General features: G+C 37.7%; 1 protein-coding gene and 1 long non-coding RNA gene across 2 annotated transcripts in view; both read left to right on the top strand.

Moving 5' to 3' along the window:
• The first annotated feature begins 997 nt into the window (after positions 1–997).
• On the top strand, positions 998–10,681 carry LOC118165545. The gene is made up of 4 exons (XR_004750101.1): positions 998–1,134; positions 4,402–4,492; positions 9,067–9,153; positions 10,601–10,681. It is a non-coding gene; the product is annotated as an uncharacterized LOC118165545 (long non-coding RNA).
• Positions 10,682–18,265: 7,584 nt separating this feature from the next.
• The window catches only part of POF1B (POF1B actin binding protein), an 18,040-nt gene continuing 17,860 nt past the window's right edge, over positions 18,266–18,445 (top strand). Inside the window, exon 1 of the mRNA XM_035323621.1 lies at positions 18,266–18,444. Within this exon, the coding sequence (XP_035179512.1) occupies positions 18,352–18,444 (93 nt within the window). The 5' untranslated portion in view covers positions 18,266–18,351. The remainder of the gene's footprint in view (position 18,445) is intronic.

The following is an 18,445-nucleotide window of genomic DNA, read 5'->3' as shown; positions in this document are numbered from 1 at the left end:
CAAAAACTCTTAGTATGGACGCAGCTACTAAGCTAGCATAGCTAGTCTGGCAAACGTAGCTTAATATTTGGTGACCGTTCAATCATACATCCTGGAGGCCTCGGGCAAGTCAAATGAGTATTTTAATTCAGTTTTCAGTGTATTTATCTTATGGTTATGTTTCTCATTTTAAAAGTAGCCATATTTTACTGTCAGTATCATTTAAAAAAATAGCGCTCATTTCAGTATAAATGAAAGGGAAGTGTTACCAGAAAACAAGTTTGTGATGAGTGTTCTTCTGTTGGTACAGATGGCATCTGTGTATTTTTATCACTATAAATCACTCACAGTTGGAGTCATACTTAGTCCAATGTCTTGCTTTGTGTTTATTAAATAATCACAGTTTTAGATAGTATATTAATTACTCAGTTCATCTGAAACATTCATATTTGTAGATTAAAAAAAAACATTTATTTTGAGAAAGCAAATTACACAATTATTTTTCAACATATTTATAAATGTATGAATGAAACAAATTATATTGCAAAGCAGTAAATTAGTTGAATTAGTAAGCTGAAATGTTGATTTGTAAGTCTTACTTTTCTCATAAAATATATTTCAACTGTATGATTGTTAAATCAAGACTTAAAATAGTACCGTTAAATTCACTGGGAATAGCTATTTACAGTTAAATTTGACCTACTTTTTAATATTTCTTTTCCTGAAAGTTCAGTCTGTTGATAAAACTCCACAAAAACTGTTGAGTTTGTTTTTATACTGGGATGACAACGGTTGCATTCCAGTTCTGAATTGGTAATGGTCAACAGCTGTACTAGCTTTGAGGGGAGGACAGTAAGAATTTAAAGACTATATTTTCAACTAGAAGAGAGCTTTTTTGTTCTAGTAGATTTAGATCAAACTACCTGATTTTTTTCCTACTTCTGGGGATTGCGGATGATTTGCTTGGCTGCTAGCATAACCAAAGCAGTTTACAGACTCTCTCGCATTATGTAGGTTACCCATGCTCCAGAGATGTCCACTCTCGGATTAGGAGTGCCTTATTCTATTCTTCCAGTGCCTGAGCCAAACCCCAAAGCATTGAAAGGGAGAGTAGAGCTGTGAGTGCCTCCAGGCTGCCAGTCTTCACTGTATCTGGTTAGTTTGTCTAACTTGTCCATTTAATGCAGAAACTGTAGTACTATGAGTCCCTGCAAATTGTGCTGGAAACATTCCACGTAGCACTAGAAATGAGCTGTAGACTGTGCTTCCTTCCTCTTTGCAAAGTGGTAAACAGGGAGTAGATTTGCTCCAAGCTCTTCAAACTATGAGCTACAGCCTGAAGCAAAACAAAAGGAATTTCTTAGTTCTCTCAAATGAAAACCAGTTGCCCCCTGTTTTCCATAGGATATGTGAGGGGAGTGGGCCTGCATGTACAAAAGGTGTCATAAACTGCTGTCAGCTGGTTATATAATCTAGGTGACCTGATCAAGATAGACAACTTCTTACTCAGTTACTGCTTTTTTTTCAGAATTGGTGCAGTTTTCTGTTCTGAACCTCAGCAATTACCCAGTTGAATTAACTTTGAAAGAATGGTATTCAAACTGTGAAATACTGAAAGTATTCAGATAATTTTGCATCAGTAACATTTATTGAAAACTGGAAGAAAACGTATGTTTTTATAGGCAGACACACCCGACCTAACCAGTTTCAAATTTGTACACACTTGCATTAGCAAATTGTAGCTTGCTTTGCTCAACTGAACTATGAGTCATAAAGATATCAAAGAAAATAACATCCAAAAATTCACTTTACGGGTAACATGTAATTATAAAATGTGTTGACTCAAATGAAGTCTTGTTCATAGGCAGAATTATCTTGAATGACCTTCTATTTAAATATGCCTTTATACAAAGGGCCTACACTTGCCATCCCTTTTCGTGTGAACCCTCTGAGCACGTCAGCAGCAATATTCAAAGTGCAGGGATGCAGAGTCAGGCAGGCTTTAGCACTGCTGCGTTACTTGCATGCAAGGACGTGAGGAGGTGGGCTTTTTTCTTCTTTCTTTGTTCTTGTAGAACATAAAATAAATGTACTTTACTGCTAAAGACTCTGCATGTAAAGGGAGAACATGACATTTGTGTTCATGGTATAAAATACCATTAACAGGAGTTCCCTGTCTCACTTGGGTTGGTAAAATTCATTTGTCTCCGTAGTGGAGAACAGGACACATTTTTCACATACTTCTGAGGTAATGAATTCTGGAGTCATTCCAATAACTTCAGGGCAGTTACTCAGTATTTACAGCCACATAACTGAGTTCAGAATGTGCCCCTCAGATTTGAAAACACTCAGAAAACAGTTGTGAGAAAATCACTCTGCAGAAGAAAATAATAGGGAGAAAGGAATATTTCAGAAAATAATTTGTCTAATCTGTTTTATAAATTCATATTTCCATAAACATACATTCATATTTCCACATCATAGAAAAAGGGACAGCAAATTTCATCCGATTCAAGCCACTTACCTTTGTAAGGTGGTACTTCAGTGTATTTCTTTGCTTTCTTCTTCCACTTCATCAGAGTCAGTGCAAGATACTGGCTTGCATTAACTTACTGTGCAATCTTTAATTTCCTGATGTAATAATACTGTATGTCCCAGAAAAACACTATGGGAACTCAATATGAAAATATTGTGTAATTATTTCTTATATTTGATTATAATTGTGGAGTAAATCTAAATAAATGTATATATATTTTTCACACAGTAAATATTACTGGAGTAGCAAATTAGAAATTAGATATGAGAGAGCAGAAGTTGTTTTCCCCACATCTGCAGGAATACACTCACAGCGAATAGATAAGTCAGATCATACAATTTTTCTACCAAATTTTGTTAGATTGCTATTACAAGATTTCTGCCATCTGTAACTCATTTTAATGAGACCAGCTGTTCTTGTGTTATTTTGACCACATCCATTTCATGATTGTAAAGTACATCTCTTCTCGGTTTGGATTTGATCCAAAATAAAATTTGCAAAGCAAAAATAAAATGATAAACTGTGCCACCAGCTCATGCCCTGCTTGTCCCTCTCCACTCATTCCTCTCTCTCTGGATTCAGTGGCACTTTGTATTCTGGTTTATGTCGTCTGTAGATGTGACTGCATTACATACAAATGCTATTGGAACTACTTATTTAACTGTGTTGTTACGCTGTATGAGTAGCAACAAGTTATACAATAACATAAAAAAAAGTTCACTAGATAATACTGAAGCAAGGTTTTAGAAATTTATCTTAGACATCACTTAATAGATATTTGAGGTATGGGATAAAACATATTCAGAAGTAGTACTTTGATTTAAAAATTCTTCCTTATAACTTTTTAATAAAAATGTGAGGAAAAAAGGATACTTGAACAGAAAATATAGCAAAGCATCTACAATTTTTATTAAAAGGAAAAAAAAAAAAAAGTTGTTTTGGTGTTCGGTGTCAGAAAAAGTAACATACTATTGCATTAGAGAGTATTCAGTAGTTTTGACTATGCTTGGAATATTTTATAGCTGCTATCTTTTCTATTGAAGTTCAAAAATGTAACTTGTGTTCATTTAATTTCTGTGATATTAGTTAATGAAGAAAAAATATATCAGCTTGAATAGTTAATCTAGGGACTGGTTTATGGTTTTGATAATGCAACTTGTTCTGCAGTGGCTCTGGACAGGTTAAAGCATGCCTATAATTATATATCACATAAACACATTACTGCAGTGGTTTCTATAGGCACAGTTCCAGGAACAATCTGGGTTTGTTCTAAATAACAAATACAGTGCCATTGCAAAGTGTGGGAAAGAGTGCGTAACATCCAGTAAAAACGCTCATGCTGGTAGGACTATCATTTGCTCGTTATGCACATAATAATACAAGAAAAAATTAATTAATTAGAGATTGTTAAGAAGGGGTTGGAGATAACTGTTTTGCCAAATTAGTAGTCTAAAGATAAGACCCAGCTCAGTAGAAAATTCTTCACCATCACTGTTTGGCTGGAATGTACGAAAGGGAGATTAATCGGCCATTCTTTAAAGTAATTGAAAAGGTGGTGGTTGTTTTTCTCAGAAAGGTGAGGAACAGGAACTCTTAGGAAGGAGTTACAAAGCTAGCTGCTGACCCAGCTGATGTTTCAAGTACATCAATGGGAGTGATGGATGGACATTATATACTGAATATGCAGAAGCATTGTTGGTTGGTTATATGGACCAAGCTCAGCAGTACTTGCAGCTCTTTGTGATTGTTTTTTTTCTGTTCTAAGAGTGAATTTTCTCTACAGCAAGATGGCTCTTGGAATTCAGACATTAGCTTCTGTTGTATCTCTGTATTCAAAACCAAAAGATATGTGATGATTTCTTCTAGTGATTCTCCTCTATTGCTAGTTTTATCCACTTGTAAAACTGGTTGGAACATAACAGGTACTTTTCTTTTCCAAGAGCTCTTCATGTTAGTTGAAGAAGGATTTCCTAAGCAGTAAGTAACAAGGATATCACTGGTGGTTTTTAAGCTTGTTGAAAGTGGCTCATTGAAAAACAAACATACAAAACCTCACAACAAAAGAAATCTGTTTCGAGTACCTAGCTGACATATGCTGCAGGGAACTGAAAAAGCACAAGGCTGAGAATGTATCATCCTGTCAGCTTTGTCATAACCTGAATAGTACTTGTCACTTGTGGATATAGTTTTAGTGTAGCTCTAGTGGCCTGTGCTGACCCTTTTCTATGAGCCATGCAGCTCAAGAAGGGCTTGAAAGGTTCCAGCATGGTGTCAGTGCTCGATTGCCCATAAAGCCACTTAAAAGCAGATACAAAACCTGCAGTAGGAACTGCTAAGGTCAATGGACTCACCCCTTCTTTTCCACCCCAAGTATTTCAAAACTAGCACTTTTTTTTTGTTTTCTGGAGCATGAATTGTGTCAAAACAGATCAAATGTATTACTTTACATTCCTGTCATCTTTTTTATTGTTTTAGTCTTTTACTCTAAAGGTCTGGGGTTTAAAAAGTTTAAAACACCCATTTATTGGGGGAGAGTTAATTTTAGAATGGCTGTACTACAGAAGAAAGGAATATCTAATCCAGTTTCTTCTGCAGGAAAGGAAAATTGTGTAAAATCAGAGAAAGAAGCTCAAGCATACACAATCATGGTTCTTATTCTGGGTCTGCAGCTACAATACTGTGCTTTGTGATGAATCATTTAGCATTACTTTACTTAGTCTGCCTGCTGTAATATGGTAAAAAATGACAATATTTCATGAATGTGTACTGGCTAAAAAAATTAATTCACATCTTTATATGGATACATAGAAGCAACACAATGGCAGAGTATAGTTGTTTTGTTTTAAGAGCAGAAACTCTGGGATTTATTGTAAATTTTCCCTTTGATTAAAGAAACTTCTCTGGATATGTTGCAAGAAAATATTTTGGACAGTCCTTATGGTCTAGAACACCTTGCTTGTAACAACTTTTAGAAACATTGGGTATGTGATCCTGGTTTGCTCTTGTAACAACTTCGGTGAAGATGCTTATTGTTCTTATTACTATTATTATTTTTATATAGCTGATTAAATGTCATAACACTTAGAAATGAATGTTCCATTTAATTATAATAGAAGGACAGCTATTAGGTGTAGTGATGACTGTTCTTTATTCCACTGTCTTTGAAGTTTAACTCCACCCTACAAAGCACCTTCTTCCTGCTTTGTGACCATAGTTCTCTCTGTAAAATGCTTGCACAAGACTTCTGTGTATTGACACCCATTCAAAAACAACTCCAGGATTACAAATCAAAACTGCTTGAATCTGAGTCACAGGAAAATCATGAAGTCACTTATCTTTACCAATACATTGTGCTAGGATAAGTCTGAAATACTTAGTTCTGCTCTAGTCTACACAGCGAGTTACACAGCATGATCCATTCTGTTGTTCCAGTATTACCATACTGTAAATATGTGAATTATGAAATTGAATTCCATACAACTGTTTTACTAAAAATAGACAGTTCACTTAAGTGCTAAATTGTTTTATTTTGTAAATTTTCTGAATGAATACCTCTAAGATCATTTGTGTCAGCTAAGTGACTTTCCCTGTGAGCTGTATTTTGCTCAGACTTTAGCCCAATCTGTAGTGACAGAGCCATTTCAAATTCAAGATTGTTTATAAATTTGGATCCTATTTAAAAGTATCCCCCAATGAGGTAACTTCAATAAATTATAATGCAGAATTCATCTCAGTGAGAGAAGTAAGGTGCAGAACATAAGACAGAATTTGTAAAGTTTAGAAAAAAAAAAAGTTGAAATTCTCAACTTCTCATTTTATTGTCTTCAAATACTAATGGCATAAACGGAGTAACAAGTATCACAATTACCATGGTTTTTGTAAGTGTAAGTTACTAAGACTCCATCAGCTCTCACAACTTTTGCAGGTAATGAAATTAGTATTTTGAAGGCATTTTGAAAAGGAGTTACAGCACCACGATTACTTTTATTTTGTATATGATTTTTTGATTCTTAAATCTGAAATGAAATGGCATCCCCTTTTCCATTTTGAAGACAGCAAGTTGGAATAAAGCCCTCTGCTTTAATACTGTGATGGGCTCTTTCACTCTGTGTTTATTTATTTATTTATTTTCATGTGTGTGTGTGTTTGTTGTTTTAATAACAAACAATTCTAGTTCCTGGTTTGAGAGTCCCCTGAAGGTCCTTCCTGGAAGAAGTAAACCAGGTGACCTCTCCTAGTGCCATCGGCTCCCTAACATCCTGTTGTGAGTGTGGTTTGCACCCTCTTCAGCAAACCCAAAGAGCTTCCAGACTAAGCATAGAGATTTGGGGATTCTCTTGGCTAGTTTTGCAACACCTGACTAATTCTATATGAGTGTGTCTGGTGTGCACTTACCAAGGTAGCCAATTTATCTTTTTGGTACTCTCAGATATCTCTGTTTTGGTTTGATTATTATTATTTTTTAAGTGGATATTTCTTTGAGAGGATTCACTCTATTGTCTTACATTCTTTAACCTGTAAAAGGGAAAGGAATGAGCACTTTTCTCTCGGTCCACCACAAGTGGTTCTAGAAATAATGCTCTTAGGTGGCAGCTGTGGACATGTAAGATAAACTTGGAGAGAATGCTCTGATGACAACAGTTAAGCACTGGAATAGATTGTCTACAGAGGTAATGCTGTTGGTAGAAAGGGACTGAAAAACTTTAAAAAGCTTTTAGGTATGGTGTTGGTACAAGAGAAGTGACCTGGCGGTCATTGCCACTCCTGTTGACTATGAGTCCAGAACAGAAAAGAGTGTGCCTCATCCCTCTTCAGCCTCAGCAGACACTGACTTTGATTTCTTTCCCTTTCCTGTCAAGGCAAAAGTTATGATCCTGATATGCTTTTGTTCTATTGGGCTTATTGGTTTATTACCTCTTCAGTTTGGGTGGCTTGGAGAAGCAGGTTTTACAATTGTATAGAACAAATATAATCATGGTGCTTTGTAGTCCTCTCTAACTTTTCTTCTAAGACTAACAAAGGATCTTTAAAGTATTAATGAAATTATAACTGTCATTCTTGCACGCTTGAATTGTTACATCCATAAAAAGGTAGAGCAAAACAAAACCCTACCAATATATGTAAGTGTGTACAGAAATGTAACAGGAACAGGGACCAGTTTTGCCTTCTCAAAATCCTGTCCCGGAAAACTATTTAGTAGGGAAGAAAAAAGTCTCTCGGAGGCTATCCTATGTTTTCCCTTAAAGTATATTCCATAGGCAAATTCTGAATTTGTCATTTAGAACTCTGAAACTCTTATCTGTGAAGCCAGGACACTTTTCCTGGTGTAAAGACGTTTAACTCACTAGGCTGGGGGAAGGGTAGTTAAGCTCATCTGATAGAGACAGCTCTCTCATGTCCGAAATCCTGGAATGAAATTCTTTGCATGCATTTATGCATTCAGTGAAATCAGAGGTCTTGTACTGTGTTTATGGAACAGCTTTTATGAGATAAAAATACCAGCACATTCTGGTAAGTTTCTAACAAACAGAATGGTCTACTCAATCCCAATATGGTCCCGTGTTGTAGCAGATTGGATACTACAATGATGGGAAACGCATTTAAACTTTATCCAATGGTGTGTACATCTTATAAATTTAGATACGCTGTGGGTGTATAGAAGCTGATTGTATAGAATTATTCATTATGTGCCTTATATCAAGTTTTGGCTCCTATTCTGTTCAATGGATGTACATTAGCATTCTTCTTGATCTTTGGTGCATGAAGCTTCCTGCAGAACTGGTTTAAACTCCTGCCAGTCCTGCCTAAGAATATTCTATTTCTTCTACTCCTGTCGTTATACAACTTATTATTGATAGTTGGTGATTTTCCAGTACTCTTCCCAATTCATAAAACTGCAAACTTGGTGCTCGCAGATCAGCTGTGTCTCTCAAAAAGTGTGATAGGTGGATATATGGATGACTGATGGATTATTTGTGAAAGGCTCATGATGATTACCTCTTACATGTGACTACAGGTAGAAGAAGGTTCTTCTGTGTCTTTCTGACAGATCACTTGACTTATCAGCTGACTTGCAATTAAAATAATAAGGCAATTATTAAATTAAGAGTTCTGGCAGTGACAGCGTAAATTGCACTGACCACAGAATTAGTAGTTTGTGGAGCAGCACACAGTTCATTCTCTTCACTTTTACTGTCTGCAAAGCACATCTCTCTACTACACTGAGTTTAGTTTAGCCATGTGTTCTTTGCTCTGAAATGCTTTCATTCTACTGTCTGGATAATCTTCCTTTCAAATGGAGAGGTTGGGATGCTAGGAATGGGGGAAAATCTTTTCTGATATAATTAAAATGGGAATTTTATCAGAAGATTTAATAGCTGATAAAAATAGCTGATAAAAATCAATGAATCCAGGTATAGCCTAGACCATGCACTCAAAGAACTAGTGCCTGACCCTTGACCCTTGCCACGTCTTATTTATTTTTCCTTTTTTTTTTTTTTTTTTGAGAAAACTTTCCCAATATTCTTATTTTAATAAGTCTTGTTTTTCAGATGGTATAGATTAGCATGGAAGACCAATGTGTCCCCTGCAAAGGAAGTCAAAATTTGTCATGTTGATTGCCCTCAATAGTCTCTCAAGTAAGGACGTGTCTCATTACAGGTATTAAAAATATCTCATGTTGCCTTTAAGATTGTATGAAAACAGTGTAATCTAAAACAGTTTTTTCTTAAGTTTTTAAGCCTCTTTAAATCTGGCTTGAGGCCTGTACCTGTTTTTCTGGAGATTCTAGCTCGTTCACTGGTCTAAGAACAGTATGAAGTAGGGAAATGACTGTGTTAACAAATATTCCAAAGTATTCACAGCAACCCACGTAGGTCACTGACTAAAGTGACCAAATACAAATAAAAATGTTGCCACTGACTTCAGCTGCCTTAGGGTTGTGGCCACTTGCACACCGTGGCCTACCCGGGCCCTACCTTCATCCCTGTTCAGAATGGCAGCATTGGAAGCACGAGGGGCTAACATCCTGCCTTTACACAACACAGGTAGCTTAATGCGTGGTTAATAAGTTGTCTATGTAACAGAATGACAAAGATTTAAATCTCAATCTAAATACTGAAAATGCACTTCAGGCAGAAAGAAGCTACTGTTTCATGCAATACAATCCAAAGGTGTTAATATCTGATAAATTTGTATGAAGGGTTTGTTACACCATTGTTACAGGATAAAAGGAACCAAGTCTTAAAGAAGATTCTTCAGCACTTAACTAATGCAGCAATATTACATATCACGCATAGACTTGCTTCAATGTGTGTGTGTAGGTATGCTGGCTTTTTAGTATGTGTGTTCCTTATAAGATATGCAAGTAAAGACAAATGTAACAGTGCACAAATAAAAATGGTTCTTTTAGAAGAATGGTTCTTTTATGGTTCTTTTACATGAGAACCATACAGCAGAAAGCAGAGCAGGAAAGCTGGAGTATTACCTACATGTGAAGAAGTTAATATAGCAAACAGAATCTGGTAATATTTAAATGCATCTCTGTAATATGGAAAAAAATATTTGGGAAGGAAATGTAGAATCTGATATAGCCATAAAAGCAGCAGCTAATGTAGATTTAAATAACAGTATGGATTTTTGGTATTGTGCACATGTAAACCCACATATCTATGTAAATCACCAGTGTTCCCACAACAGGGTACGTCTTTAGAGTGCTACTTGCATAGAGTAACCATTACCCAGGGATGATAGGAAGCTACTCATTTGTTAAGCTTCTTTAAATGAGGAACCAGAAGGCAGTTAGTGAAAGCCGAGGTCCTTTAATCTCTCACTGCTCAATGAACTTTGTTCTTCCTCTGTAACCTGATATGGGATACGTGTGTAAAGACCTCCCTTGGAGAAAGGTGCAAAGTATCACATTATTCATAGGAAAAGAGTAATCCTCCATATCATGTTAGTTTTTTTTTTTTCAGATCATTTACAACATGAGTGAATGTGGCTGTCTAGGAGAAGGCACATGGGGAAGGTTGCAGCTGTAGAAATTAAAATATTAGTCTGGATGACATTTTTGAATCTCTGCTCCAGGAGGAAAGTTACACAAGTTGAGAAAATAGTAATCATATCAAGAGATTAACAGTGGAAAATGCTTTCTGGGTCAGATTTACAAAACCTACCAAACTGGTGATTTTTACGTTACCCTGCTGTGTGCCTACATGGTTCCTGAAATGTTGCTAGAACCAAAGAAGTTTGGCAGTTCAGTATGAAGTTTCAAATTCTAAAGCTAGTGCTCCCCTCAGAGAATTAGAAATGAAACAAGTCTGCTGATAGAACAGGATGACAGAGCCCCTGCTTCTTCCATCAGGAATGCTCTGTTCATTTTTCTCCTGCAGCAGTCATTAATCATTCCTCTTTCAACTTTCATTTTCACAGACTCACGATCTACATAAACGAGGGTGAAATACTGAAAGGAAAAAAAAAAAAAAAAAAAAAAAAAAAAAGTTGCAGGATTAATATTTGTGCTTCCTAAGGCCCATTTCTAACTCAGGATAAAGATTACTTTCTCAGGACAGAAAGTGACTGCTTTTACTAGCAGCATGGCATAGGCTTAGCTCTACTTTAACACAATTAATTCTCATGTTCTGGTCAAAGTAGAGGGGCAAAACAGATTGGCCAGCTGCTATACTTCCAGCTGCCATGAGGAAAACAAGCCACAAAACAGACAGTTAGTGGAACTGGGTCAAAAGAAAAATTCCTTCCTTAAGAAATCCCAGCAGTTGTGGCTTTGAAATACAACCTTTCAAATTGTGAAATTAAAATATACATTTGGCTAAAGTGTTATGATTTTGCCTTTATTCCAACTTTAAATATAAATAAAAAGTAGTTATAAAATTAAGTGTAATAGCATGCTCATTCCCTACCACCAAAAGTCTCATTTTTTGGAAGAATAAAGTTAGAACAAGATTTTTATAACTTTTGTTTTGTTTTGTTTGGAGAGGAGAAGGGGAGATTGTATTGTATTGTGCATTGTATTCCAATACACACCACACCACAATCAGAAAACCAAATATTCATCACTTTACATAAGGCTGTTATCTGAAAATCTTTCTTGTGCTAGATAAAGAATCTCTACGGCAAAAAGGTTTGGGATGTAACAAAAACACTTATGCCTAAATGGGCTATAAAAGTCACAGAGCCTTCCATTAAATCAGCTGTCATAAACAAAATATCCAGTCCTATTTAAAAGAACTGTTTCATGTTGTTTATGCGGCCAACTTGCTGATCTTGCATAAACTTATTCCCTTAATAATGAGTTGGTTAGAGTAACGCCCATCATCCAAAAATGTGTTACCTTGTATGAGATCTGCATTTTAATCAGCTGATGAAACAGATGTGGGAGGATTGTCATGAGCTCTGTTTCTGAAATCAGAGAGAAGCCACATCAGATCTATGGAAAAAAAAGCCATCAAGTTGGTTTCGTGTTTTTTTTTTTTTTTTTTTTTTTTTTTTTTTTTTTTTTTTTTTTTCTTCCCTGACCAGTAAGAAACCAACTGCAAATTTAAGCTTTCTCAGTAGAGAAAGTCCTAATTGAAGGGCTTGAATTGAATAATTTTGTTTAATGAATTTTGCAGTATGTTTTATTTAAAAAAAAAAAAAAAAAAAAAAGCTGAAATTTCAGGTATGTTATAGGAATATAGCAAAGTTTATAGGTCACTCCAGGGGAGAGAAACTAAAAGTAAAATGAAATTCCATGATAGAAAGACAAATGCGTATAACGCATAATTGTTTAAATATATGTAGCCAAATAATATGGTGTAAAAGAGGATATATAGGTCACAGCATGGATACAAATCACATGGATTCCAGTTAGCTTGTTTGGATACTAGAACAGTGTGGATGTGGTAGCATGCAAGCAGGTTAAATTGTCCCTCTTCCAGTTCCTGTGAGCAGGCTGCCTGAGCTCTTCAGATACTGTTTTAACCTGTGCTTAGCTGTGGCATACGTTGACTGGGGAACTTTCTATCAACTACACTTGATATTTTAAATTCCTATCATCCTTCATACTTGGCCATAGACATTTTGTAGCAGTTGAACAACATGAACATAATAATGCATCTGAAATTAAGCACACCTTATACCCTTTTTTCCTTGTGATAGGTTACTGGGTGGGAAACGGTCTACTTAAAAATATGACAAATAATAAGAACCTTCTCCCTTGATTTTAGTATTTGCAAACAGATTTTAATCTTAGACAAATTCCTATATATACAGATATATATATTTTAAAGACAGACCAGCTGCTTCTATGTACATTTTTAGTCATGTACAAATAAAAGCAAAGATAAACAGCCAGATCCATGTCTTGTTCTCCCTAAAGCCCAGGGTACTAGCACTTATTTTAAAGTATGTCACAATCCCAGCTCCTTTATCTCCTTCCATAGTGAGGATTGTTCCTTAGGCAGTCTGCCCATGAGAGGGAAATGCAAATTATTGTTTTGGAATTGAACCCATTTCCTGCTCTTTGGTCATAATGAACGTAATATCTCTCCTTGGCATGGCACTTGAAGTATCCAGCTCCACAGACCAGCTGTTACCTTACTATGTTCCACATGACTGCAGGCCCTTTTCCATTATCGGTTTTCTTAGAACATTGCTGAGCTATAAATTAAAAGTGGTAGCATAGTGTAGGTGTCGCTGATGGGTGTCTAGAGGACTCTTGCAGGATCATGAGAAAAGTTTAGTGACATCTTTTGCTACTTGTTGTGTCCTAAGCCTTAGAGATTGATACAATTCTGTATTTAGCATGCAATGTTGTATTCCTAAACTGTTTTTGCAGTCATATTTGGTAAATGATGAGTGATAGTATTTCATTAAAATGAGGCATTCACTACTTATCATGCTGAATAAGGGCTTTAATGGATAGGAGAAAAGTGGCTCAACGTGTTTTTTTTTGGTTTGATCACCAATCTCACGCATAGTATTCATTATCTGAAACAAAGCAAACTGACTATTAAATAACCTCAACAATTTAAATGGGAAAATGGTTGGAACAAAAGAGTGACTTCTGCTTAAGGGTAAGTTCAGTATTGCATTATTTCACTCCACAGATTGAAATACAATCTCTTGAGCTTTTGAGTTATTGAAGATACTGACGTCATCACAAAACCAGTGTAGTTATAAAACAAAGTAATCTTATTGAGTTATATTTATTTTCTTCTCTGTGTACTGTTATACTATGATACAAAGATTAGTTTTCACATCTGCTGGTACAGCAGAAATGGAAAGTATATTTACATGCTTATGATAATATTACATTGTAAATCATCCTAGTTACTAATCATTAGGTTCAGTTTATTTTTTTATATTGCAATGATTTCTGTTTCTTTTTGAAGTGTATAAACTTCAAGCTACAATTGATATCACATGTTTTGTTTGTTTGTTTGTTTGTTTACAAGAAGCATATTAATGGGATGAGAGGGTTTTCCCTCAGTGTTGCAACAGTTTGCTTCCTAGACTCCTCATTAGTTAGTGGTAGCAGTTAAGTGAGTCTTTAAAACATAATCTAAACACAGTTTAAAGTTCTCTTCTTGCTGAACTTTCTTACTACTGAAACACTATCATGTATGACAAGAAGTGCAATTCTGAAATCATGTTAGAACCATTTCAGATCCAATCTTGCTATCTCTGCATTGCAAGATATCTTGTTAAAACACAACATTTCTAAATAAAATATAGCAGATGCAAAGTCATTGTGGATGAATATCCAGGGATGCTTACATGGAACATACAAAATGTTACTGCTCTACTACAAGACTTTGTGGTTATGACAGATAGAAAACAACTCAAGAAAACATGAGTTCAGCAGCAGTCAAAAAAAAAAAAAAAAAAAAAAAGTGAAACATTAGACACTATTAAGAAAGTAACAGAAGAAACATCATTGCACCATTATTAAAATCCATGAATTTTCCACTTCTGAAATACTGTAGAATGATCTAGTAGAACTGGAAAAGGGTCATGAAAAGGGTGCAAATCACCCAAGATATGGAATAACATCTATATGAAGAAGACTGAATAGGGCTGGATTTTTTGTTGTTGTTTGGTTTTGTTTTGTGTGTGTGAGAGTTGTTGTTGTTTTTTCTTTTCTCTTACTTTGTAGCCTGGAAGAGAGAGGACTTAAGGGAGAAGCGTTAAAGTTGTACAGAAGAGCTGTTGGACTAGGAGTCAGATTCAGAAGGACATTCTTCATGCAGCCGAGTAGATCTGCTGAATGTTCTTTGCAGAGGACTTGGTGGGCACCAGAAGTTGGCCTGAGTTCAATGGGGGTATCAAACAAGTCCTTTACATGTGAGATTGGAGGTGCTGAGAAAACATTGTGCTTACAAAATACCCAAATTTGAAAATAATTGCTGAATGTAAAGAGGGAAGCATTACAGTGACTTGTCCTCTTCAGACTCCTTTTGGAATATAATTATGTTTTTCAGCATCTGCTGCTGCTTGAGATCCAGATGACCTCTCGGTCAGAACTTATATGGCTGCTCTTGTATTTTGAATTAAAATACAAATAGCTAACTAGTGTTGTCCTAAAGCAGTCTCAACTTATCTCCTAAGACGTTCTTCATTTTTCTCTTGGGAAATAAAGAACGTGTGATCATGGAGGCATGAACCAGAAGTGCAAAGGATGAGGCAGTACAAAGAACAACCTGACATATTTTCTCTCAATATTGTCTATCCTGAAATTGCTGCACAAATGTGACAGATGGGGCTGCCAGGGGCAACAGAGCCAATGCTCCCTCTGCTACCCTGGCTAGGTTTTCCCCAGTAAGACCTTTGCTCAATACTTGGCCCTTGTTTCCCCTTCCCCACTCAACTCCTGGCAGTTCCACTATAATCCTCTCTACCCCAGTGTGCATTTGTGTGTTACAGACTTGTATCTGTCTTCAGGTGGTTCTGATGTTCCAGAGATGTCTATATGCCCAGCATCTGTAGTTGTTTAATGAAGAAAAGATGAATCAGAGGACAAAGGATATTCTAGAACAGGTAAGTGCTATTTTATTTCACATTGTACCAGCTTTGCAGTCACAGATCACATTTTCTGTTTTCCCAGGTGTCAGGGTCACATGTGTCTGCAAAAGAGCAGATAGAATGTCATTGTTTAGAAGCATGTATATTGTTCGCCTTCCCCGAGACTACTCTGTATTCTGTTTGATGACAAATGTAACATTATATATATATATATCCATGAAGAATTAAGAGCAAAAAAGCACTTGAGAAGCAAAAGCTCTGAGGAAAAAAATAAAAGGACTCTCAAGTCAGAAAGTACAGTCTGCTCATACAAGCCCAACCTGCATAAAATAGGCTGTCACCATGACCAAGTTATTTTTTTGCCATAAAAACATGATTTCTGATGTAACAAAGCTGGTCTTTTAAAAAGACAGTGATCTACTTGTGCTTTAAGCAGCACTTTCTGGACAGTCACCACGTCACTGGTAAACTGCTGGAGCACTACACTTGCTGTCTTGTCTGAAAGCACCTTTAGAGGGAATTCAGTGTTAGTCTTTTGTTGGTTGCTGAGAAAAGAGGCTGTAGCCAGACAGTGCTGTCCATTTGGAACGGGCAGAGACATCTTCCTGCCCACATGCCCTTCTCTGCCAGGTGTGTTCCCACTGTCAGCACAGCGTGATCCAGGTAGCCCAGGGTAAAGAGGTTAAGAGGAACAAAGTGGCTGCACTGCATTGGTGTCTGCAGACAGGCACCTTCCACCAAACCTCAAGTACATTATTGCACTTCCTTCAAAGGGAGGATCAGAAAACCGAAGCCTCTACTTACCAGCTGGTGATGACTTCCCCTTCAATCTGTAATGCTTTCCTTACAGCTGAAAGCAGATTTTTATCTCTGCCTCATCAAGTTATGGCTGTGCAGCCCTGCCATTTTGCTGGCTTCTTAACCCTTTCTTCCTCAACCCCTTCATAAGTTTCCCAGCCTGGTATTGTGTAGGTATCTGTTCCTCAACATGACAAATAATTTCAGTAATTTAAGTGTAGACACCAGGATACAATGTGTATTTTGCAGTGGTCTTCCCAAGCAAGTATTTTTCTCTCCTATTTCATTTCAAAGTACAGGTTTATTCCTCCCAGCCAGCTATCACAGCACAAACTCCTTTAACAGGTAGCAGCACTGTAAGACACAAAAGGAAATACCACGTTCGGTTTTAGACGTATAGAGAACGTAGGTCACATTAAAATTCAAGTGCTTTGTTTGAGGCGGTTTTCATTAACTGGTACAGATCCCTGTGCGTACATTACTTACTGTGATTATTTATGACTCCAATAAGCCTTACCACATCCACAGACTTTCCCGGAAGTTATTTCGTATTTCCATTACAATAGGATGACTTAGGCCTTTCTTTCTGCTGACCCTTGTAAGAAATTTCCAAGGCACTCTTTATTAAACAGGGCAGTATCCTGCAGACTGGTAAGATTTTGTGAGCTGGCTAACTAATAGTTTTTTCTATGTCTAGCATTACAGCACTTGTTTTTCCCTGAGGAGTATTACTGTAGTTTCTGTGGTTTCCTACTGAAGCATAAAGCAATTTCTAATGGTTTGTGTAAAAATAGAGACTGGCCTGTTGCAAACTGGGCTGTTGCAACCATACGTTGTTGCTTTCCAAGGGATTTTTTTAATTGTGTCAGAAGCCATCAATAGCTTTTCTCAGCTGCTGAACCACAGATGAGGTTTTAAGAGAAAATATATGTATTTCTGTTATGTCCAGGTATATCACTTATCTTTGCATATAGTGCCTTTGAAACCAGTGGGCTAGAACTTGCTCCAAATGTGTTTTGTTGTTGTTTTATACCCCCATAGATAAACCAGGTGTCTGTTTGGGTTTAATGCCTGAGGGTAAAGTGAAACGTTTTATTTTTGATGAATATCTCCAGATGTCACAGTACTTTAAAATACGGAACTGTTGTATCATCCTCATCCTAAACCTCTTCTTAGCTTCCCAACCGCCTGCTGAGCAGGTTTCATGTGAGCACTTTTTAATTTGAGATGAAGCTTTCAGTGAATGGGTAAAGTAACGTCATAGAGAACAATGCAGCCAGTAGTGCTCCATTCTCAAGGTCTTTTGGCATTACGCGATCCTACAGAAACTATTTTTTGTTGTGTGTGACTATACTGCGTGACCTGAAAGCACAGTAACCACGTGGAGGAAACAAACTGGCAAAATTAAGAATCTGAGGTTTATTATTAAGGATTATATTTATTACACAATATTCTGTAATTATGTTATTACTACATTAACACGCAGAACAGAGTTGTGTTCTCGGTTAGGGCTTGCCTGCTACAGGCAGCGCACTGAAGGAACCCGCACCAAAACACACCGCGTTAGGTAACAAACCTCTGCTCTCCGCAGCGCCAGGCTCGCTTGGGACAGGTGTCCAGCCCCGGCCTGTGCCGGGTACCCAGGACTGCCTGTGGTGCCTTGCAGAGAACACAACTGATCTCCATCTGTATCGAAACGAACAGCGTTTCCCTTCACACTCACCCCGTTCTCCCACCCGGGCGGTTTCAGGAGGGTGCCCGCTGCCTGCCCGGCGGGGCCCCTGCCCCGGCCCCAGCCCCCGGGGCCCAGCGGGCCCGACCCGGCCCGGGCCGCCCCCGGCCGTGTGGCCGCACTGCCGGGCGGGGAGGCGGCGGCGGGCCCGGCCACCCGAAGGTGTGTCCTGCCCTAGGCGCGGCTCCCCGGCGGGTACTAATCGCCGCCCTGCCCCAGCTCCCCGCCGCAGTCGCCGCCCCGCTGCTCCATCGGCGCGGCCCAGCTGCCGCGGGGGGCGGCCGGGATGTTGGGGGCCCAGCAACAGCTGCAGCCCCTCGGGCTGCCCCCACACCTGCAGCAGCAGCAGCAGCACCACTACTACCGGCGGCAGCAGCACT

Source organism: Oxyura jamaicensis, chromosome 4, assembly GCF_011077185.1.
Source record: "Oxyura jamaicensis isolate SHBP4307 breed ruddy duck chromosome 4, BPBGC_Ojam_1.0, whole genome shotgun sequence".
NCBI classification, from domain to species: domain Eukaryota; kingdom Metazoa; phylum Chordata; class Aves; order Anseriformes; family Anatidae; genus Oxyura; species Oxyura jamaicensis.
This window is presented reverse-complemented; position numbering and strand designations above follow the sequence as displayed.